Source organism: Lissotriton helveticus, chromosome 1_1 (genome assembly GCF_964261635.1).
Source record: "Lissotriton helveticus chromosome 1_1, aLisHel1.1, whole genome shotgun sequence".
Classification (NCBI taxonomy): Eukaryota; Metazoa; Chordata; class Amphibia; order Caudata; family Salamandridae; genus Lissotriton; species Lissotriton helveticus.
In genome coordinates, this window is record NC_136057.1 from 129,573,834 (window position 1) to 129,593,785 (window position 19,952).

A 19,952-nucleotide genomic window follows, 5' to 3' on the forward strand; every position below is an offset into this window, starting at 1 on the left:
GTCTGCTTCTGTTTTCAAAATCAAAAGTGAAAAGTCACTTTAAACTAGTACATTCCTATGTATCTATCATGTTTGATGACAACCAATAACAATGAATCACAATAAGGTAATGTACAACATGGAGCTCCAGGTTCAATTATTTAAACACCCAGATACTCAAGCAGACCAACTAGGAATGGGCCTACGCGTTTCGAATCCCATATCATTCATGAGGGATTCTTCTCAGGGCCTCGACATATCTATCAGAAAAAATGAAAAATATACAAAAACAATGTTAGAGAGTAAGTGTTTGGAAAATTAAAAGACACAGCAAGAACACTACATTGCACTACTACACCAGCCTCCACAATCAGCTTACCCGAGTTACTGGGAGCATAGAGCGTTCCTTGGTATATACCCAAGATGGAGGAAACGGGGCCTCGAAGGACTAATTTTGAGCCTAAAGAGAAAGGGTGTCTTGTATTATAATTCTGCACGGGATGTCTAATTACATGCTGGGTTGCGTTATAGAAAAACGGGAAAAAGAGGTAAGCTTACCGGCGATAACATTAATGGTTTTGCGCTTGAAAATACAAGAAAGGAGTTTTTTGACGGCAGTTGAGTGGCCAATTGGAAAAGAGATAGGATTCTCTAAGAAAAACATTGTTAGTCTTAAATTGCGGCAGAATTCAATGAATTCGGTTTTCATTCTGACAAAATCCGTCCTTTTAGTGGGCACAAAGGATAATCCCTTTGATAATATACTTTCCTCCGCTTGTGTTAGCACTCTTTTAGAGAGGTTGAAAATAGGGGATGCTGTTAGTTTTTGTAGTGCAGGCGGCGGGTTTTCATCTCCCAAGGTATCGTATATCTCACCCTGCCCCTGGGGCGCGTCTGGCCTCTCGATAAAAAAGGATTCAGTGATTGCCCTTGTTGTTGCTGGTTTGCTTTTTCGACTGAAGTAACGGGTCTACGCAACAAGTCGACTTTTTGTCCACCAGGAAATAAGATCCCTAAAGAACTTGTGATTTTCGAAAAAAGTGTTCTGTCTGCCATTTCTGAGATGGAAAGAGAAAAGAAATTTGTAAAATTTAACACTACTAAAGAACAAATGACTGCTCTTACAACCCTAAGAAATGACCCAACGGTCATTATAAAACAGGCCGATAAGGGCGGGGCAATAGTAGTGTGGGACACCACCGACTATACGAATGAAATAATGAGACAACTGAATGACCCTAGTTGCTATTGCAAAATAGGTAAAGATCCCACAAGTGAGCTACAAAATCAGTTGTTCGCAATAATCCAAGATGGATTTGAACAAGGGTTTGTCGGAACCAAAGAACTAGAGTACCTACAGATCAAACATCCTAAAACACCTATGTTTTACGTACTGCCAAAGGTCCAAAAAATCAGGACAAACCGCCAGGGAGACCCATCGTGGCAGGATGTGGTTCTCTACTGGAGCCCATCGCTAAGTACGTAGATTGTCTTTCGAAACAATTTATGAATCAGGTTATCTCGTACCTACAGGACACTACTGATTTTATAAATAAATTGGAGACAGTGAATTTTTGTGAAGGGACGGACACATTGGTCACCTTAGATGTGACGTCCCTTTACACTCAAATTCCCCAGGACGAAGCAGTGGCAGTGCTTTCATCCTTCTTAGACTCACGTCCCAGACCAGTCCGAGTGCCGATAAAGTTCCTAGTCGACCTGGCATCCTTTGCGTTAAGGAAAAATTACTTTTGTTTCAACAGGGAGTTCTATTATCAAGTAAAGGGGGTGGCAATGGGCTGCCCGTTTGCACCGGAGTTGGCTGTATTATTTATGTCTATGTACGAAAACACCTACATACATAATAACAATCCATTCGTTCATCATATTGGAACGTGGCTACGTTTCATAGATGATGTGTTCATGGTGTGGACAGGGGGAATTAACAACTTGACCCTGTTCCACCAGTGGTTGCACTCAAGAACACCCGACATACAGTTTAGTCTCTAACATTCTGAAATTAAAATTCCATTTCTTGACGTAGAAGTGTTCCCAAAAGCAGACAAATTAGCAACATCTTTATTTGTCAAACCAACTGACCGCAACAAGGCTTTACTGTTTGAAAGTAACCACCCCAGAAGCCTTAAGGAAAATCTCCCTTACGGCCAGTTTCTGCGAGTGCGCAGAAATTGTACGTATAATGAAGATTACCATCAACATGCAAAAAATTTGGTATCTAAACTCTGTGACCGAGGGTACCCAAAAAAACTTGTAAAAAATTGCATGAAAAGAGCGAGATGGACCCCTAGAGAGACACTTCTTGAACGTAAAAAGAAACCAGATCTAAAATGCCAAGTCTGTGTCATGACATACTGTCCCAATGCTAACCAGCTGAAACGCGTTATTGGACAAAATTGGCATCTGGTAAAGAATCTAGATGAGAGCCTAAAAGACCCACCGCTATTCGCTTTTAAAAAAGAGAATAGTGTTGCAAACCATGTAGTGCGAGCAGCGATGCCACTAGAAACCCAACCACCCCTGCGCCAAATGATGGGATTGGCCCCAATTTTAGGGCACCACAAATGTGGAACATGCTTGTGTTGTGAGACCACAGTGGAAGGAACCGTATTCCAGCACAAAGGCATATCCTGGAAACACGAGACATTCAGCAACTGCAAATCTAAGTTTGTGGTGTATGGGATATACTGCCCCTGTGATCGCCTTTATATTGGCAAAACCAATCAAGAAGTGCGCCAACGCATCTCCCAACATAAATCTAGACTCAAAAGAAAGGTAGAAAACGCACCTTTGGTAAATCACTGGGCTAAGATGCAACATCAACTTAGTGATTTGAAGTGGACTGTGATTTCCAAAGTAGAAAAGGATCCCCGCGGAGGTGATTGGAATCTCAAATTATCTAAAAGGGAAGCGCTACTTATTGTCAAGTTCGACACGGCTGTGTCGGGCTTAAATGAACTGTCCGAAATTTATAAATTATAACTGTGCCCTGGATAATGTATCCAACATTTAGGGTTATACTGGTGAGTACCAGAAAGGCCTGCCTCCTTTAGACTGAAGCCGTGTCTTCTACCTGTATTATTGAACACCTTCATAAAATGGTGATCTCTATTCATCTTTTATTATTATATCTTTGTTTGAATTCCGGCCGCCCCCAGATTGTGCATTCAACAGTGGTTGCGATTCCATTCAATGAAATCCGAAAAAATCCCCCTTTGTGTATATATATCAAAAACTCATTTTTAGACCAATTGATGGCCTTAACATCCACCCGAGCGAGGCCACGCCCATTGTGGGCGTCGCATTTCGACGCGTTCTGTTAAATTGCACACTACCGCGCCTGCTTGTAACACGAATGCGCGAGGAAGCAGTGCCCGTGTAGACGCCATTCACATCGTCGTGAGGTTCTAACCCCGGGTAAGTAATGCCTCCCGTCCCCTTCCCGGCTCATCAGTAATGCACCGTTGTAACAGCTATCCACTTTATTTCCCCGTAGAGGTGCCGTCGAAGAGAGAAGATTCAGGACATTGTGTTGGACCGCCTACTGCCCTTAAAACGCTAACAGTCTTAATCAGTAAGAACCACTCTATGTTCCTAACTTTGATTCCCCATGTGTATCTGTGTAGTTAGGTAACGTGATGTTAACTTAATTCCAGACCGAGTGTACGACTGCCTATACCAAGACCGGCCCCGAAACTACTGTATGAAATAGTAGCGGTAAGAACCACTCGTTGTATCGAACTCTGATTCTTCAACGCGCATCTGTCCAGTTAGATGACGTGATGTCTATTTTATTCCAGACCGAGTGTTAAAATCGTATGACTGTATACATCAATACCGGTCCCGAAACAACCACATAAAATAATAGTGGTAAGACACGCTTCGCTAGTGTGGATATATACGAAATCGTAAAGATTCCTACTACCACGTTTAATAATTTGGCCATGCATTTCCATCCTCAGGCCGTGTCACCACAGATTGCTTTGAGTAACAGCATCGGGAAACAGAAGATACGAGGAACACGGGACTTGGTAAGAGAGTCCCGCAATAAATCTTTCATCTTCCCTGCTATGGAGCATTGCCCCTAGCTGACGCTTACTCTAATGTTAAACCTCTGCAGATAAAAACGTCCACTGAGTTCGTCCTTCGCACGTCAAAGAACACTGTACAATTGGCCACTCAACTGCCGTCCAAAAACTCCTTTCTTGTATTTTCAAGCGCGGAACCATTGTTGTTATCGCTGGTAAGCTTACCTCTTTTTCCCGTTTTTCTAAAACGCAACCCAGCATGTAATTAGACATCCCGTGCACAATTATAATAAAAGACACCCTTTCTCTTTAGGCTCAAAATTAGTCCTTCGAGGCCCCGTTTCCTCCATCTTGGGTATATACCAAGGAACGCTCTATGCTCCCAGTAACTAGGGTAAGCTGATTGTGGAGGCTGGTGTAGTAGTGCAATGTAGTGTTCTTGCTGTGTCTTTTAATTTTCCAAACACTTACTCTCTAACATTGTTTTTTGTATATTTTTCATTTTTTCTGATAGATATGTCGAGGCCCTGAGAAGAATCCCTCATGAATGATATGGGATTCGAAACGCGTAGGCCCATTCCTAGTTGGTTTGCTTGAGTATCTGGGTGTTTAAATAATTGAACCTGGAGCTCCATGTTGTACATTACCTTATTGTGATTCATTGTTATTGGTTGTCATCAAACATGATAGATACATAGGAATGTACTAGTTTAAAGTGACTTTTCACTTTTGATTTTGAAAACAGAAGCAGACCTAGGTCCTTTTCACTGTGGCTTAGTAAGTCTCTTCAACGCGTGTGAATATTTCTGTATGAGTGTGTTGTTTTGTTTGACTGTGATATGCCTGAGCTTTTGAATTGATGTTTTTAAGTGATGGTAGTGTGGTGTGTCCTATAATGCTTCAATGTCCCTTGTTTACTATGTAATGAATTTAGAAAAGAGTGTTTTGTATTAACATTGAAATAAACTGCTATTAAATAGCGTTTCCCATTCTTGAATTGCCTGTCTTGATTTGGATGACTAGTTGTGATTTAAATTATTGATATCAGTATTGGCACCTTGTTCTTGTTATCTGGTACGTCAGGGTATGGCAATCCCAGCAACGTGGACTGGTTTGGTAATTTGACAGTTCACAAGAAGAGTTCTCCACTTTTCCCCTCCAACTACAGACTCATTTGTTCAATTGATGTTAGCCAGAAAATCTTTGCCCGGGTACTGCTGGATCGTCCCCAGACCTGGATGGGCGAATTTAAAAGATGGAGCCCCTTCCAAGCTGGCTTTAGGAAAAACACGTGCACTATAGACCAAATATTCAGGCTCTAACTCTTGTCCTGGAAAACAATGACCATAGGGGCCTCTATCTGATCTTTGTGGATCTAAAATCCGCATTCGATCTGGTACCAAGACTGTGGGCTGTCTTAAGGGATCTGTGAGTGGCGTCCTATCTTTGTTATATGTTTAGGTGTTTGCACGAAGGCAATTATGCCCAAGTCAGGTTCAGCAAACATGGTGAACTTACCACTCCCATAGCTATAGATGGAGGCGTAAGACAGGGAGGTGTGCTAACGCCCACCCTTTATTTATTTTATTTATTTATTTATAAAGTTTTATATAGTGCTAGCTAGACCCGGTGGTATCAGAGCGCTTTCCATAAGCAAAGGAAAAGAAAAAGTTGCACTACATCGTAGGACATGAGGATGCATAAAATATATAAGCAAAGACATCACTCTTAAATATACATTGAAGGAGTGAAAAATGCTGGAGGTTGAAAAAGTCAGATAACCCCCATCCTTGAAAGTCAGAGTGAGAGGAGAGACCATTAGTCTATTAATGCCTAGGTTGATTAACTTGGTCAGAGAAGTATTGGTTGAGGAGCAGTAGTTTCAGGTCCTTTTTGAAGCGAGGGAAGGAGGGGTTGCATTTTTGTCTATTTATAAATAGACTTGTAGATCCATTGAATGTGGGGAAGGATAATGATGCACCCAAGATAGCGAACTACAACGTACCTTCCATGATGTTTACCAACAACACTCTCCTGCTCTCAAAGTCACCAATGGGTATACAGAGTCCTCGACAACTTCAAGCCTTTCTGTGACAGTAGCGGTCTTGTGATTAACTGCCAAAAGACCAAATATATGGTCTTTAATCCAACTAGCTCATATTTGCCCTAATCCCAGCTTGCACGGTATCCCACTGGATAGGGTCTCTGCATTCGAGTACCTTGGGGTCACTTTAACGGAAAAAATGGACTGGGAGCCCTAATCGATAAAAGAAGTCTGAAGCTAGCTCAGAACACAGAAGGGTTGATGTAGATATTCTGGAACTCCTTCCATAAACCTATAGGACCACTTTTGGAAATCTATGTAAATGTAAATGTATTGCGACTTATATAGCGCACGTATCACCCGAAGGTATCAAGGCGCTTGCTTAGGGAACCCGTCCTGGTATTCCCCTGTGAGATACCCCAGCAGGGTATCCACAAGGTGAAAGCCAGGCATCCCGCCGCGAGGGGCCGTAGTGGAGATTAAGCAAGCTATTGCCCAGAGTCGCAGAGTGTGACCCCGTGAGTCGAGTAGGCACCGGAGCGAGAATTGTCGAGTCCGTGGAATTTTTTTTGAGCCCGAGACCCGCCGAGGCGGGGAATCGAACCCTGGTCCACGACCGATCTCAGCTTCCGGGTCTGCCGCCTCTAACCACTGAGCCACGCTTCTCCACGCTTCTCACTTATAAAGTGAAAACAAGAGGTGCTGCAATGAACGGAGCTGAACTCTGGAGATATAGATCTCTCAGAAATATCACCAACTCCAAGAACACTTTTACCAGGCACTTATTTGGTCCACACCTCAGCTCTCCCTTTACACTTCTTCGTTTGGACTTGGGGGTTAAGCCAATTGCAGACGAAATTTCCCTTAGACCCCTGATTTATTGGCGTCACATATGGGTAACCCCGGAACTGTCTGTGTATAGGGACGAGTTAAAGAAGATACTGGGCCTGCAGGGCGCAGGGAAACTAAAGTGGCTATCGTATGTCAGGAACTCATTTTTGGACTCGGGCAAAGCGGGTTTATGGCATAACTCTGAGGAAGATTGTACTACAATCGCTAGAAAGGAACTGGTTTGGAGCTTACAGGGCTGCGCAGCAACAGGTTCACTAACAGTTGCGTTTCTGAGAATAAAAGACCAGTACATCTTAGAGTCTGTCCTGGATGAGATACAACCTGCGCTAGCGAGGAAACTATATATTCAGTTTAGACATGAGGTTCTCCCGCTGCACGCTCTCTCTAACGAATGGGCAGCACAAATCACAAAAGCCATTGGCTGACCCATATAAGTAGAAACCTCGGGACCAAACACTGTGAAGAGGCATTTAGATTGCTGAAATACAACACTCTATCCCCTATTGTATGTGCGGTGTCAGGCGTCCTACTCTCTATGAGGTTTATGCGCAAGTAGCTTCTGAAAATTAATGCACAGGATTAAGCTGACAAGAATCTCTTTTTTTATTTTTAATCGGGCTCCCTCTATCTTTCTTAAAGTAATTTTTATATTTGATTTGAAAGAGTGCTTTTTAATGTTTTATTATTCTGAGATGTATCAGATCTATTTCCGTGTATTAACTGTATATTTTATTAATACGGCACTATGTATGTGTTGTTATATACCTTGCTTATTTATTGGGGTGCGGGATAATAACTTGCAATAGTAATACAGGACCCCAGGGCCTTGAGTTTAGGCCCTGGTGGGTGCTTGTATGTATTATCATTTTTATGCACTCGCATTTTTATGGTCTAATGACCGCAATAAAGTATTTGGATTGAATTGAATATCAAGTGTTTCCACAAATTCGCCGATTGTTTCACCAACGTTCTGTTTTTCTTGCCTGAAAATATATTGCTCATAATAAAAAAAATTGCCATTGGAATGAATTTTATATTGAGCACCTCTTTGCTTTGATGGTAGGAAACCTCGTTCGCTTTTAATATTTTCTTTATCAGCTGCTTCACTCCTTCACCTGCAAGGTTCTTGAAGTATTTGATTATATTTTTGTTATCTACTTCTTCCAGTGCATCAATGAAATCATGAAACGTTTCAATACAGGCAGTTCACAATGTGCCAATATTTTGTTTCTTGGCTGTATGAAATGGAAGCGGTGGTTTTAGGAATGCATATGCTGTTCAGTGTAACCTGGGATTGCCGGATAAACTAATAATAAACATTGAGGTTGGAGGTAGACGGATATGGAACCAAGATGATGAAAACCACACAAGTACCAGTCAAAATGACAATGTATGGTCGTGGTTACCAAACAACTTAAATGGAAACAAACATGAAAAGACTGCCAAGCTGCCTTTTTAGCAACAGCTCCACTATCGTCTCGTGGAACATAGCGGGTTTAAACCTTGATAAAATATCTCGGTTGCTAGATATCCAACCTTCAATAGTATGCCTACAGGAAACTTGGTTAGTCCTTCTTTGTCTTCAAAACTCCAGCCACAAGGACCAGACAAGGACATGCAAAGGGAGGCCGGGCTATCCTGTTATCAGAAGAATTAAGCTTGGACCTTGAAATAATTCACCAAACTAGTCCTAATGTGCAATGTCTTAACCTAAAGCACTTAGATAAAAATGCTCATGCTAAGTCAATATGTCTGTTTAACATTTTTGTTCTTCCTGGGTTTGAACACGATACAATACTCTTAAACACATTCAACCAAATAAATATCACCCTAGGTTAAAAAGAGAATGCACAGATCCTCCTAAAGGGTGATTTTAATGCAAACATTTCTAATTCTTTACTTGTTGCATTTCGGAATTCTGTCCTGCTGTAACCCAGCACCAGTTTTCCCAGACCTTGTCAAAACTAATAAAAGAGGGAAAATCAAATTGGAACAAATCAATGAAATCAACAGGATAATTTTAAACGAAAGAAAGAGAGGAGATGTGCCAGGTTCATATATGCGGAAGGGTTCATCAGGGCCATCTAGACTGGACTATATTATGAGCAGTTATGACTTATTCAATACATTTTGCAGTTTATCTACACAATTTGTCCAAAGCCGTCACCACGCAATACTTCGTCTGGAACTAGACCTCCGTCTTCAGCCAGTTTCTACATGGTCTCTATCACATGGCAGGGGAGAGGTATTAGTTAAAGCCAGCCCGAATATTCTGGAGTAGCGAAAATTTGAACCAAATTAACAAAGAAATTAATAGGATAATTGAGTTCCTGTCGCTTGAGCAAACCAACAAGAGAGCCAATCCAATCTCCAAGTTTGAAAGTACTCAAATCTTGATATCGTGTACTATGCGGAGGAAGTCTCTTCCCATAAAAAACTGTTCCTTAAAAAAGTAAAACTTGATAATTAACCTCCTTTCTAGAAAATTAAATAAGCTAATCAGGCTGCAATTGACAAACTTCGCTCTGACTAGGAAGGCCGAAATTTCCATCCTGAAGAAAAGACGAAAAAGGCTCTGCATGAAAGAAAATAGAAGAAGAATGGACAGATACTGGGTAGACCTGCCAGAAGCAGTGTGACAAAAAAACACCAAGGCCTTCTGGGGCATAATTGCAGAAGCCAGTGGAAATAAAATATCCCTGACAGCAACTCCAGTCACACAAAAAGAATGGATTGCTAACTTATCCAAACTGTATGGAAAAAAACTATCAACTCTCGACATAGGGAAATCTCTATGGGATGGAACCTGCAGCAATAACGATCAGCAGATAAAGTTGCCACTGAAGATTGCCGTATATATAAAGAAAGCGAGAGATACAGCAGCAATGGGACCAGGCAGGATCCTGGGGAATGTCCTAAAGGAAAACATCGAAGGATGGAGTCAATTCTTGGCCCCTCGATTTATGTACTGCTACCAAACTGGCCCAATTCCGAGCTCATGGACGGGCAGTATAGTGGTCCCTCTTCTGAAAAAATGTTCCCGTTTTCCCCCAAATAATTATCGCCAAATTGCCTTCCTTGATGGTACAGGAAAAAAAATTCCGGCCAGCATTTTGGACCATCTGAACGACTAGGCCACAGCCAGGGGGGTAATTCCTATGGTCCAAGCAGGCTTCCGTCGAAATCACTCTAAGATTGATAATATTGCTATCCTGAAAAATATTATTGATAAATATGTAGTTAGTAAAGCTCAGGTTGTCTATAGTTTATTTGTGGATTTCTCTACAGCTTTTGACAAGGTGGATAGGCCTTCCCTGTGGAGAAAATTACAGAAGTTATGTGTTCCTTATTAAGAATAATAGTAGCGCTTCATACATCCACATGGTGTAAGGTACAGATGGGAGGAGATAAGGGTTTAACGCAAGAGATTTCCACAGAAAATAGTCTTAAACAGGGATGTTTACTTGCTCCCATCCACTTTTCACTATTTCCTAGCGACTTACCGGATTGTTTCCAGGAGGTAAATCATTTTCCACTTCAATTAGCATCACAAAAAATCCATATTTTAATGTACGGTGATGACGTGGTTATATTTGACTTTACCCCAATTGGGCTGCAACGCAATATGGAGGCTCTTTTTAACTACACAGAGAATTTCTTTTTTTTTGAATGATCAATGTTAGAAATGGGATCCCTGGCTGGTCAAGGCTTGCGCTAAAGTCAGTCAGAGACCACCACTCTAAGTCAGGGCAAGGGAGTTACACGCCAAGATAACCCCTGCTCACCCCCTTGGTAACGTGACACGAGCAGTAAGCCTAAACTCGGAGGCGATGTAAGTTAAGTGTTTGTGCGTGCACCCAGCAACAACACCCAAGGCCCACCACAAAGGAAACTCCACACAAGGTTATATATAAAAATAGAATTTGTATTGTAGCAAAACACATTAGATAAAACACACACTTTACAATGTGCCAACAGGCACGGGGAGAATTTACAGGGGATATGTACAAGACAGGGCCACCTGGACCACTGTCAGGAATAAGCACTTTTAGAACTAGAAATACTGTTAGAAATAGCACGTGTAGACCATAGAATAATAATCACTTTAGCACACAACCAGTAATCACTGGTACCAGGTAAGTACCACCTACGCAACCCTAACCACCTTAGGAGAATATTACGCAGGGAACCTGGACTTCACTAGCACACCTGTACTAGAAAGAACAACCACCTAAGTATCACCCTACATTTAGGGGTATAAGCATGAACACATTACACAGGATACATCACAACATTCAGAGGTGTAGGGAAGAAAACACATGATGCATAAACATACATTCAGCGGTGTACCAAAGAACAATTGCGCAGAAATCACATAAGCCAGCAACATGTAAATGTCCACAGGCCAACTGACCTCTCTGGGGCTAGGACGCCCTGTGTCTCAAATGTCAGGGCAGGCTGCAGGCAGCCAAAGAAGAAATGCGCCAGGCCTAAACGTAGCAGCTGCCCACTAAGTGCTGGGGAGCTGTAGAACGGATGCTGGCACTCTTCTGGGGCTCTCAACAACTATGCCACCACTGAGGGAGAGGCCCGCTGCCAGCTGGGGCCGCTCTACCACCAGAAATGCCCCGCTCGGGGGACTCAAAATATGCAAATATGCCCCCTGAGCCTCGTGGGCTCAAACAAATGTGGCCCACAATGATGGAGTCCCGCTCGGGGGACTCAGATCAACAATTTCCCCCTGAGCCTCTCGTGGGCTTAGATTACAATGTGCCTGTCCTTGGAGCCTCTTGGGCTCTGTGCACGCATGCCCCCAGAGCCCTCGTGGGCTAAGTAAAGATTGCCCCCTAAAGTCTGGAGTCCCGCCCGGGGGACTCGTTAACAAAAGGGCCCCCCAACAGCAGCAGCACCACTGTGTGGGGGGGGGGGCGGCAATGTGCCCCGACGCCCTCCCTCTTCCCCAAATCAATAACACGGGCCCCTACACACCGGGACCTGGGGCGGGGGCTCCTCCTCGGCGCCGCTCCTCTGCTGATCCCTAAGGGGCTCTCCCTGGCTCTCGGCAGCCCCGTGGGAGACACCGGCTTCTGTGGTGACGGGCCGGGGGATCCAATCCCTGCTCTTCTTCCGGTCTCCTGGCGGCCCCGCCCATGTCCTCTGCGGGGCTGTCTGACTTCCTGCGGGCCGGCCGGGGAGACTCTTGTTCACCCGGTCCTTCCTCTGGGACCGGGACTTAAAGGGGGAGTCGGCGAGACTTCGGGCAGCGTCTTGTGGAGGCGAGGTGGGAAGCGGTACTCCTCCCAGCCTGTAGTCTCACCCAGCGGTCGGCGGGGCTCTCCCTGACCGGAGCCTCTCTGGCAGGGAACGTTTCTTGCTGACGCCGGAGTGTGTATTAGTTCGTGCTTTTGTAGATGCGCCTTTTGATTGAAGCTCTTCTCACACATGGTGCAGCGAAAAGGCTTTTCTCCTGTGTGTATGAGTTGATGCTCCTGAAGAACTTTCTTTTGAGTGAAGCTCTTTGCACATACAGAGCAGTGATAAGGCCTCTCTCCACTGTTTATTTATTTATTTTAAAAGTGTTATATAGGACTGGCAAGTCCCAGAGGTATCAGAGCGCTTTACATGTGTGTGTTCTTTGATGATGTACAAGGCTTCCCTTATACGTAAAGCGCTGGGAACACACAGTGCAGTGATAAGGTTTCTCTCCGGTGTGTTTTCTTTGGTGCTGTTGTAGATTTGCCTTTTGATTGAAGCTCTTCTCACACATGGTGCAGTGATAAGGCTTTTCTCCTGTGTGTATGTGTTGATGCTCCTGAAGACATTTCTTTCGAGTGAAGCTCTTTGCACATACAGAGCAGTGATAAGGCCTCTCTCCACTGTGTGTTCTTTGATGCTGTACAAGGCTTCCCTTATACGCAAAGCGCTTGGAACACACAGTGCAGTGATAAGGCCTCTCTCCACTGTGTGTTCTTTGATGCTGTACAAGGGTCGCCTTACGAGAAAAGTGCTTTGAACACACAGTGCAGTGATAAGGCTGCTCTCCTGTGTGTGTTCTTTGATGCCGCACAAGGGTTGTCCTCTGAGAAAAGCGCTTTGAACACACAGTGCAATGATAAGGTCTCTCTCCGGTGTGTTTTCTTTGGTGCTGTAGTAGATACTCCTTTTGATTGAAGGTTTTCTCACACATGGTGCAGTGATATGGTCTCTCTCCGGTGTGTATTAGTTCGTGCTTTAGTAGAGTTGCCTTATGGTTGTAGCTCTTCTCACACAAGGTGCAGTGAAAAGGCTTTTCTCCTGTGTGTATGCGTTGATGCTGAAGAAGAATTTTCATTTGAGTGAAGCTCTTGGCACATACAGTACAGTGATGAGGCCTCTCTCCAGTGTGTAAGCTTTGATGAGGCCTCTCTCCTGTGTGTAAGCTTTGATGAGGCCTCTCTACTGTCTGTAAACTTTGATGAGGCCTCTCTCCTGTGTGTACGCTTTGATACCGTACAAGGCCTTTCTTATAAGCAAAGCTCTTGGAACACACTGTGCAGTGATAAGGCCTCTCTCCAGTGTGTGTTCTTTGATGCTGTAAAAAAGTTGCCTTTTGAGTGAAACACTTTTTACATGTTTCGCAGGGATATTGCCTGAGGCTGGTGTGTCCTTTTTTGTGCCTCACAAGAAGTCTCTCCTTGATAAATCCTTTCTCACACACATTACAAGCAAAGCGTCTCTCCCTCATGTGCATTCTGCGCCGTTTTTTAAAGTAGATATTTTGAGTAAAATTCATCTTGCCTTCGGGACCTTTATGGCTTTCTTTCCCATTCATACTTTCTAGATGTGATTGCTGTGCTGCAAAATAGAAAAAACATTGACAGTTACACATCGAAAATATTTCTTGAAAAAGCTGCATTGTTATAATATGGAGAAGTGAACAGTTACAATTCAGGGAAAAAACTAATATTCTAAGAAAAAGAGACATACTTCCCTTTGAGACACAAATGGTGGCTAGTCCTACACAAAGTGACTTAGTTCTGCAGCAGGAGCATGCTGGGAAATCAAGTGGTTCACAAGAACCACTGTAGGACATGGGGTTTCTGGTTGGCTAGTGTAGGCACCTAAGCCAGGCAGAATCCACCACTCTAGTCAGGGTAAGCCAGATACACACCTCAGATAATCTGTGCTCACCCTCTGGTAGCTTGGCACAGAGCAGTCAGGCTACTTTAAAGAGGCAATGTGCAGAGCATTTGTGCAACACACTAGCGTAGCAACACAGTGGGTAAACCACAAAAAGGAATCCACGCAGGATTATGTAAAAATAAATTCTATATTGTACATCAAACAACACCAAAATTACTTAAATCACACCGTTAGTGCAAATAATGCAGGTTTGACAGAGAAAAACACAAATACTATGAAAACATAGGTCACAGCGCACCTGCGCTCCTATTACACTTCATACGGTAACTATAGTGAACGTGGTTGAAGTGTTTGCATTTAGAAACCAAAGGTAGGGCGCAGGAGCACCTACTAAACGCTAAACAGTAATTGAGCTTGAGTCTTCCAGCAGTTTTCCTCTATGGACGGCCCTGCACCATTCTTGAGGTAATCTCCAGAGCAGAGACAATGCTGAACAAGAAATGCCCCTCATGCTCTTGCGAATTTGGAGCCCCTCAGGACGCTTGAATCGCGTCTCTTTGCCCAATGGAAACTAAGCCACCAGTGAAGGAGAACCCACCTCACAGTACCTTTGTAGGTGCTGGGTCACTGTCCTCAGGGCATCTGTAACTTGCTAACAATGCTGTCATGTCTCAGGAGTGGGACTCGACATTGAGAGCTTCGTGCAGTATATGCGTTAAACCCAGAGGGCAAGGCTGGCTGGAATGAGCCTCAGAATGCTGTCCCGCCACATGTTACAGAACAACGTGTCGTCCGAAGGCCTGCCTTGAATGCTTTGTGCAGCTCATGTAGTTCTGCAGCCTTAGTCGCTGCACAGTACCACCTCAGAGCAGTACAAGTCTTCAGGGGGCTGTTCCTCGAGTCTCACGACCAGAGGGGCCAAACCAGTTTGTTCTTGGTGTCATCTGACGGTGGCGATATCTTGCCAGACTCTGGGGGTGAGGTTCTCAATACAATTCAGCTGCAGTGAGCACGTTGGCTCAAGGACGTGTTTGTTTCTCTGGTAACACCTCCAGGCGAAACAACACTGTTCTCACTGGAGAAACAAGCATTGTGGGGGTAATAGATAAATAAAGTGGGGGTGATAGATAAATAGAGTGAGGGTGATAGATAAATAGAGTGAGGGTGATAGATAGAGTGAGGGCGATAGATAGAGTGAGGGCGATAGATAGAGTGAGGTCGATAGATAGAGTGAGGGTGATAGACAGAGTGAGGGCGATAGACAGAGTGAGGGTGATAGATAGAGTGAGGGCGATAGATAGAGTGAGGGCGATAGATAGAGTGAGGTCGATAGATAGAGTGAGGGTGATAGACAGAGTGAGGGCGATAGATAGAGTGAGGGCGATAGATAGAGTGAGGGCGATAGATAGAGTGAGGTCGATAGATAGAGTGAGGTCGATAGATAGAGTGAGGGTGATAGACAGAGTGAGGGCGATAGATAGAGTGAGGGCGATAGATAGAGTGAGGGCGATAGATGGAGAGAGCGATAGATAGAGTGAGGGCGATGGATAGATAGATAGATAGAGTGAGGGCGATAGATAGATAGATAGAGTGAGGGCGATAGATGGATAGAGTGAGGGCGATAGATGGATAGAGGGAGGGGGATAGATGGATAGAGTGAGGGTGATAGATGGAGAGTGAGGGCGATAGTGAGGGCGATAGATAGATAGAGTGAGGGAGATAGATAGAGTGAGGTCGAAGATAGATAGAGTGAGGGCGAAGATAGATAGAGTGAGGGCAATTGATAGATAGAGTGAGGGTGATTGATAGAGTGAGGGCGATAGATAAAGTGAGGGCGATAGATAGATTGAGGGCGATAGAGTGAGGGCGACAGAGTGAGGGCGATAGATAGATAGAGTGAGGGCGATAGATAGATAGAGTAAGGGCGATAGATAGAGTGAGGGCGATAGATAGAGTGAGTGCGATAGAGTGAGGGCGATAGAGTGAGGGCGATAGAGTGAGGGCAATAGATAGGAGGAAGAGGTGTGGCGCCGCGGCCAGGGCGACTGACGCTGGAATCTGGGGACCACGGTTCGATCCCCGGCTCCGGCGGCAGGTTAGCCCAGCACCATGTGACTCTGGGCAATAGCTCGCTTAATCTTCCCGACGGCCCTCAGCGCCTAGAGACCCTTACGGGTGATTGTGCGCTTTACAAATGTGGACTTTATAGATAGAGTGAGGGCGATAGATAGAGTGAGAGCGATAGATAGATAGATAGAGTGAGGGCGATAGATGGATAGAGGGAGGGGGATAGATGGATAGAGTGAGGGTGATAGATGGAGAGTGAGGGCGATAGTGAGGGCGATAGATAGAGTGATGGCGAAGATAGATAGAGTGAGGGCGATTGATAGATAGAGTGAGGGTGATTGATAGAGTGAGGGCGATAGATAAAGTGAGGGCGATAGATAGAGTGAAGTCGATAGATAGAGTGAGGGTGATAGACAGAGTGAGAGCGATAGACAGAGTGAGGGCGATAGACAGAGTGAGGGCGATAGACAGAGTGAGGGCGATAGATAGAGTGAGGGCTATAGAGTGAGGGCGATAGATAGAGTGAGGGCGATAGATAGAGTGAGAGCGATAGATAGAGTGAGAGCGATAGATAGAGTGAGGGCGATGGATAGATAGATAGATAGATAGATAGATAGATAGATAGATAGATAGATAGATAGATAGAGTGAGGGCGATAGATAGATAGAGTGATGGCGATAGATGGATAGAGGGAGGGGGATAGATGGATAGAGTGAGGGTGATAGATGGAGAGTGAGGGCGATAGTGAGGGCGATAGATAGATAGAGTGATGGCGATAGATAGAGTGAGGTCGAAGATAGATAGAGTGAGGGCGAAGATAGATAGAGTGAGGGCGATTGATAGATAGAGTGAGTGTGATTGATAGAGTGAGGGCGATAGTTAAAGTGAGGGCGATAGATAGAGTGAGGGCGATAGAGTGAGGGCGACAGAGTGAGGGCGATAGATAGATAGAGTGAGGGCGATAGATAGATAGAGTGAGGGTGATAGATAGATAGAGTGAGGGCGATAGATAGATAGAGTGAGGGCGATAGACAGATAGAGTGAGAGCGATAGATAGAGTGAGGGGTGTAGAGAGAGGGGGTGTAGAGAGAGGGGGTGCAGAGAGAGGGGTGTAGAGGGGGTGTGTAGAGAGAGGTGTAGAGAGAGAGGGGTGTAGAGAGAGGGGTAGAGAGAGAGGGGTGTAGAGAGAGAGGGGTGTAGAGAGAGAGGGGGCTAGAGAGAGAGGGGGCGTAGAGAGAGAGGGGCGTAGAGAGAGAGGGGCGTAGAGAGAGAGGGGTGTAGAGACAGGGGTGTAGAGAGAGAGGGGTGTAGAGAGAGAGGGGCGTAGAGAGAGAGAGGTGTAGAGACAGGGGTGTAGAGAGAGAGGGGTGTAGAGAGAGAGGGGTGTAGAGAGAATGGGGTGTAGAGAGAGAGGGGTGTAGAGAGAAAGGGGGCTAGAGAGAGAGGGGTGTAGAGAGAGAGGGGTAATGATATGCCTTCTTCAGAATAGTCCAGGGGAAAAACGTTTGAATACCAATGTGCATTGGTTGTTGCGCTTACAGTTTCATGGCATTCCCACTAGTGCAACACCCATCTCTCTATAGGAAAATTCCACACACGAAAATATTGCTGCAAATCTTTCTTGAGTGTAGAACACACTTTTTGAATGTCAAGTGGCAGTTCGGCTATCTTCACCTGTACACTAAACAAAGAGCTACATTGTTTTGCACTTAAACTGAGAATTGTTTCAAGTTGTGAAAGGAGGCCTAAGCAGATTCAACATGGAGAGTTCTGCTATATCTAGTACATCGATCCATTTATACATGATGGCGAGAAGGGGAGGGAGAGACTCCAGAGGAGGTGTACATAAAAGAGAATTGAAGGGCTAGTTACACTGCAGAATGGTTACGCCAATGGAGAGAGTGAGGTGGTAGCGGATTGTTACATGTGGAAAATGGAGGCGATCGGTGAAGTAGCGAGATACAGAGGAAGGGTGAATAAAGAAAAAGGAAGGATGGGTGGAAACAGGAAGAATGAGGAATAACCGGTGAGTGAAGGGGTACGGTGGGAGAGGAGGGACAAGGAAGGCAGATGAAAAGCGAGACAGTGGAAGGAAGATACGCAGTGAGAAATGGAAACATAAGCGGACAATGGAAAGGCACGAGGAGTGTGAAAATTAAGGAAGGGTAATAGCAATGGAGGAGAGGAAGGGGTAGGAGACATTCAGGGAGTGTTACAGGAATACGGGAATAAAGAGATATAGGGGAGCAGGGTGTGGTTAGAAAATTAAAGGACCCTGTAGATGTTGGTAGTGGTATCGCGTCCGGGGGAAATATCGATGGTGAAAAAGAAGCGCCCTCTACAGGGTCACTCTGCAGAACACATCCCCGGACTGCGAGCTGCGCATTGGCCCCTGGTGAGAATTCCTACTCTTACTGGTCAAGGAGGCGGCAAATGGTCGGCGCAGGAACAGAGGTGCTGTGACGTCACAGGTCACTTGTTAATATTACAACGCACTAGAAGAGAATACACTTCAGGCCTTCCTATGAAGCCAGCCTCCCAGTCATTTAAAGTGGGCAGTGCGCTCCGACTGAGAAGCCTCCTTCGCTTCATCATGCCGGCTGAGAGGGCAGCCCTTATATGTGCTTTTAACTACTCTGCAGATTTCTCAAAAAACACTGATTTGTAAATGAGCTAAGTTTGTTTTCTGTCTGCTCTTTTCCCTCGACATAGGAATCAATTGGTCAAAAAATCACGCAGTAAGCATATAGTTTGACTATCGAATGAGGGCAACAACAAGCTCTGGCGTAGCGCGGAGGCGGGCAGGGAGATGATTCAGGATCAAAAGCAGCTGGGGTGTTGTGTATAAACAACAAGCTCTCGGCATTGCACGCAGGGGGACGGGAGAGCGTATTCCGGATCAAAAGCAGCTGGGGTGTTGTGTGTAAGCAAGCTCTCGGCATTGCGCGGAAGGGGGCCGGGGAGCGGATTCCTTTGAAGTGTGAGTGTGGAGAGTGGCTCACAGGCTGTCAAATGGTGTTTGATGTGCACGCGCCTGGCTCACATGAACTGTACCTTATCCGCAGTTTAGGTAGACTTTTGAAAGCCTTAGTATAATCTCGCCAAACAAGCATTGCTAAAGCAATGCTGTAGGCCTATATCTAAAAACGCTCACCACATGCTGGTTTGTAAAACATGGAGCACTTCCCTAGAATGCACAAAGGCACTTCCCTGGTCAGAGCGCTGCACTGTAGACCCATGGTGCACTGTCCTGTAATGCACAAAATTTTACCTGGGTGCAGAAGGGAGCACTGGCGGCATGCTAGCCCTTGTAAAATGGGCTCATCCAGCAAAAGTCTTGTAGAAAAGAGGCAATGAGGTCTTTGATGGCCCTGAGATCTCGAGAGAACAGGGGGCAAGCAAACAAGCCCTTGAAGAACACTTCGGGCGACAAAAGGAGGTGGCAGGCAGCAGACAGCACATACAGTTAGGTTGCAAATTGGCAGTCCCTCCTGCAGCAGCAGGTCAACACAACAAGGCAGTTATTCAAAATAGTGGTTGCTCCTGCCAGCACAGCAGTCGTCATGGCAATGAGCAGTTTGTAGAGCCAACAGTGTCTGGTTACAAGTCCCAAGCGGTGTCTAAACATATGGGATCAGAGCTCCAGTCCATATACTCAAAAATGTCTTTGATGAACAGGTGACATCAAATGAACCCTCAGAAGAGTGCAACAAACCCTTGCAGCCCATTCCTGGCTCCAGACAATCCGTAGGGGGTAAATCAGCCCTTTGAGTGGGGGCAGGACACAACCTATTCAAATGTAATTGTGAATCACCTCTCTCCCAGCCCAAGAAGACTATCAG

The 19,952-nt window shown here is 45.0% G+C and overlaps 1 protein-coding gene across 1 annotated transcript in view; it reads right to left on the reverse strand.

The window, feature by feature from the left end:
- LOC144759902 (uncharacterized) overlaps positions 1–19,952 on the reverse strand; it is a 197,229-nt gene that overhangs the window by 46,576 nt on the left and 130,701 nt on the right. The window contains exon 4 of the mRNA XM_078646507.1: positions 13,025–13,755. Within this exon, the coding sequence (XP_078502633.1) occupies positions 13,025–13,755 (731 nt within the window). The remainder of the gene's footprint in view (positions 1–13,024; positions 13,756–19,952) is intronic.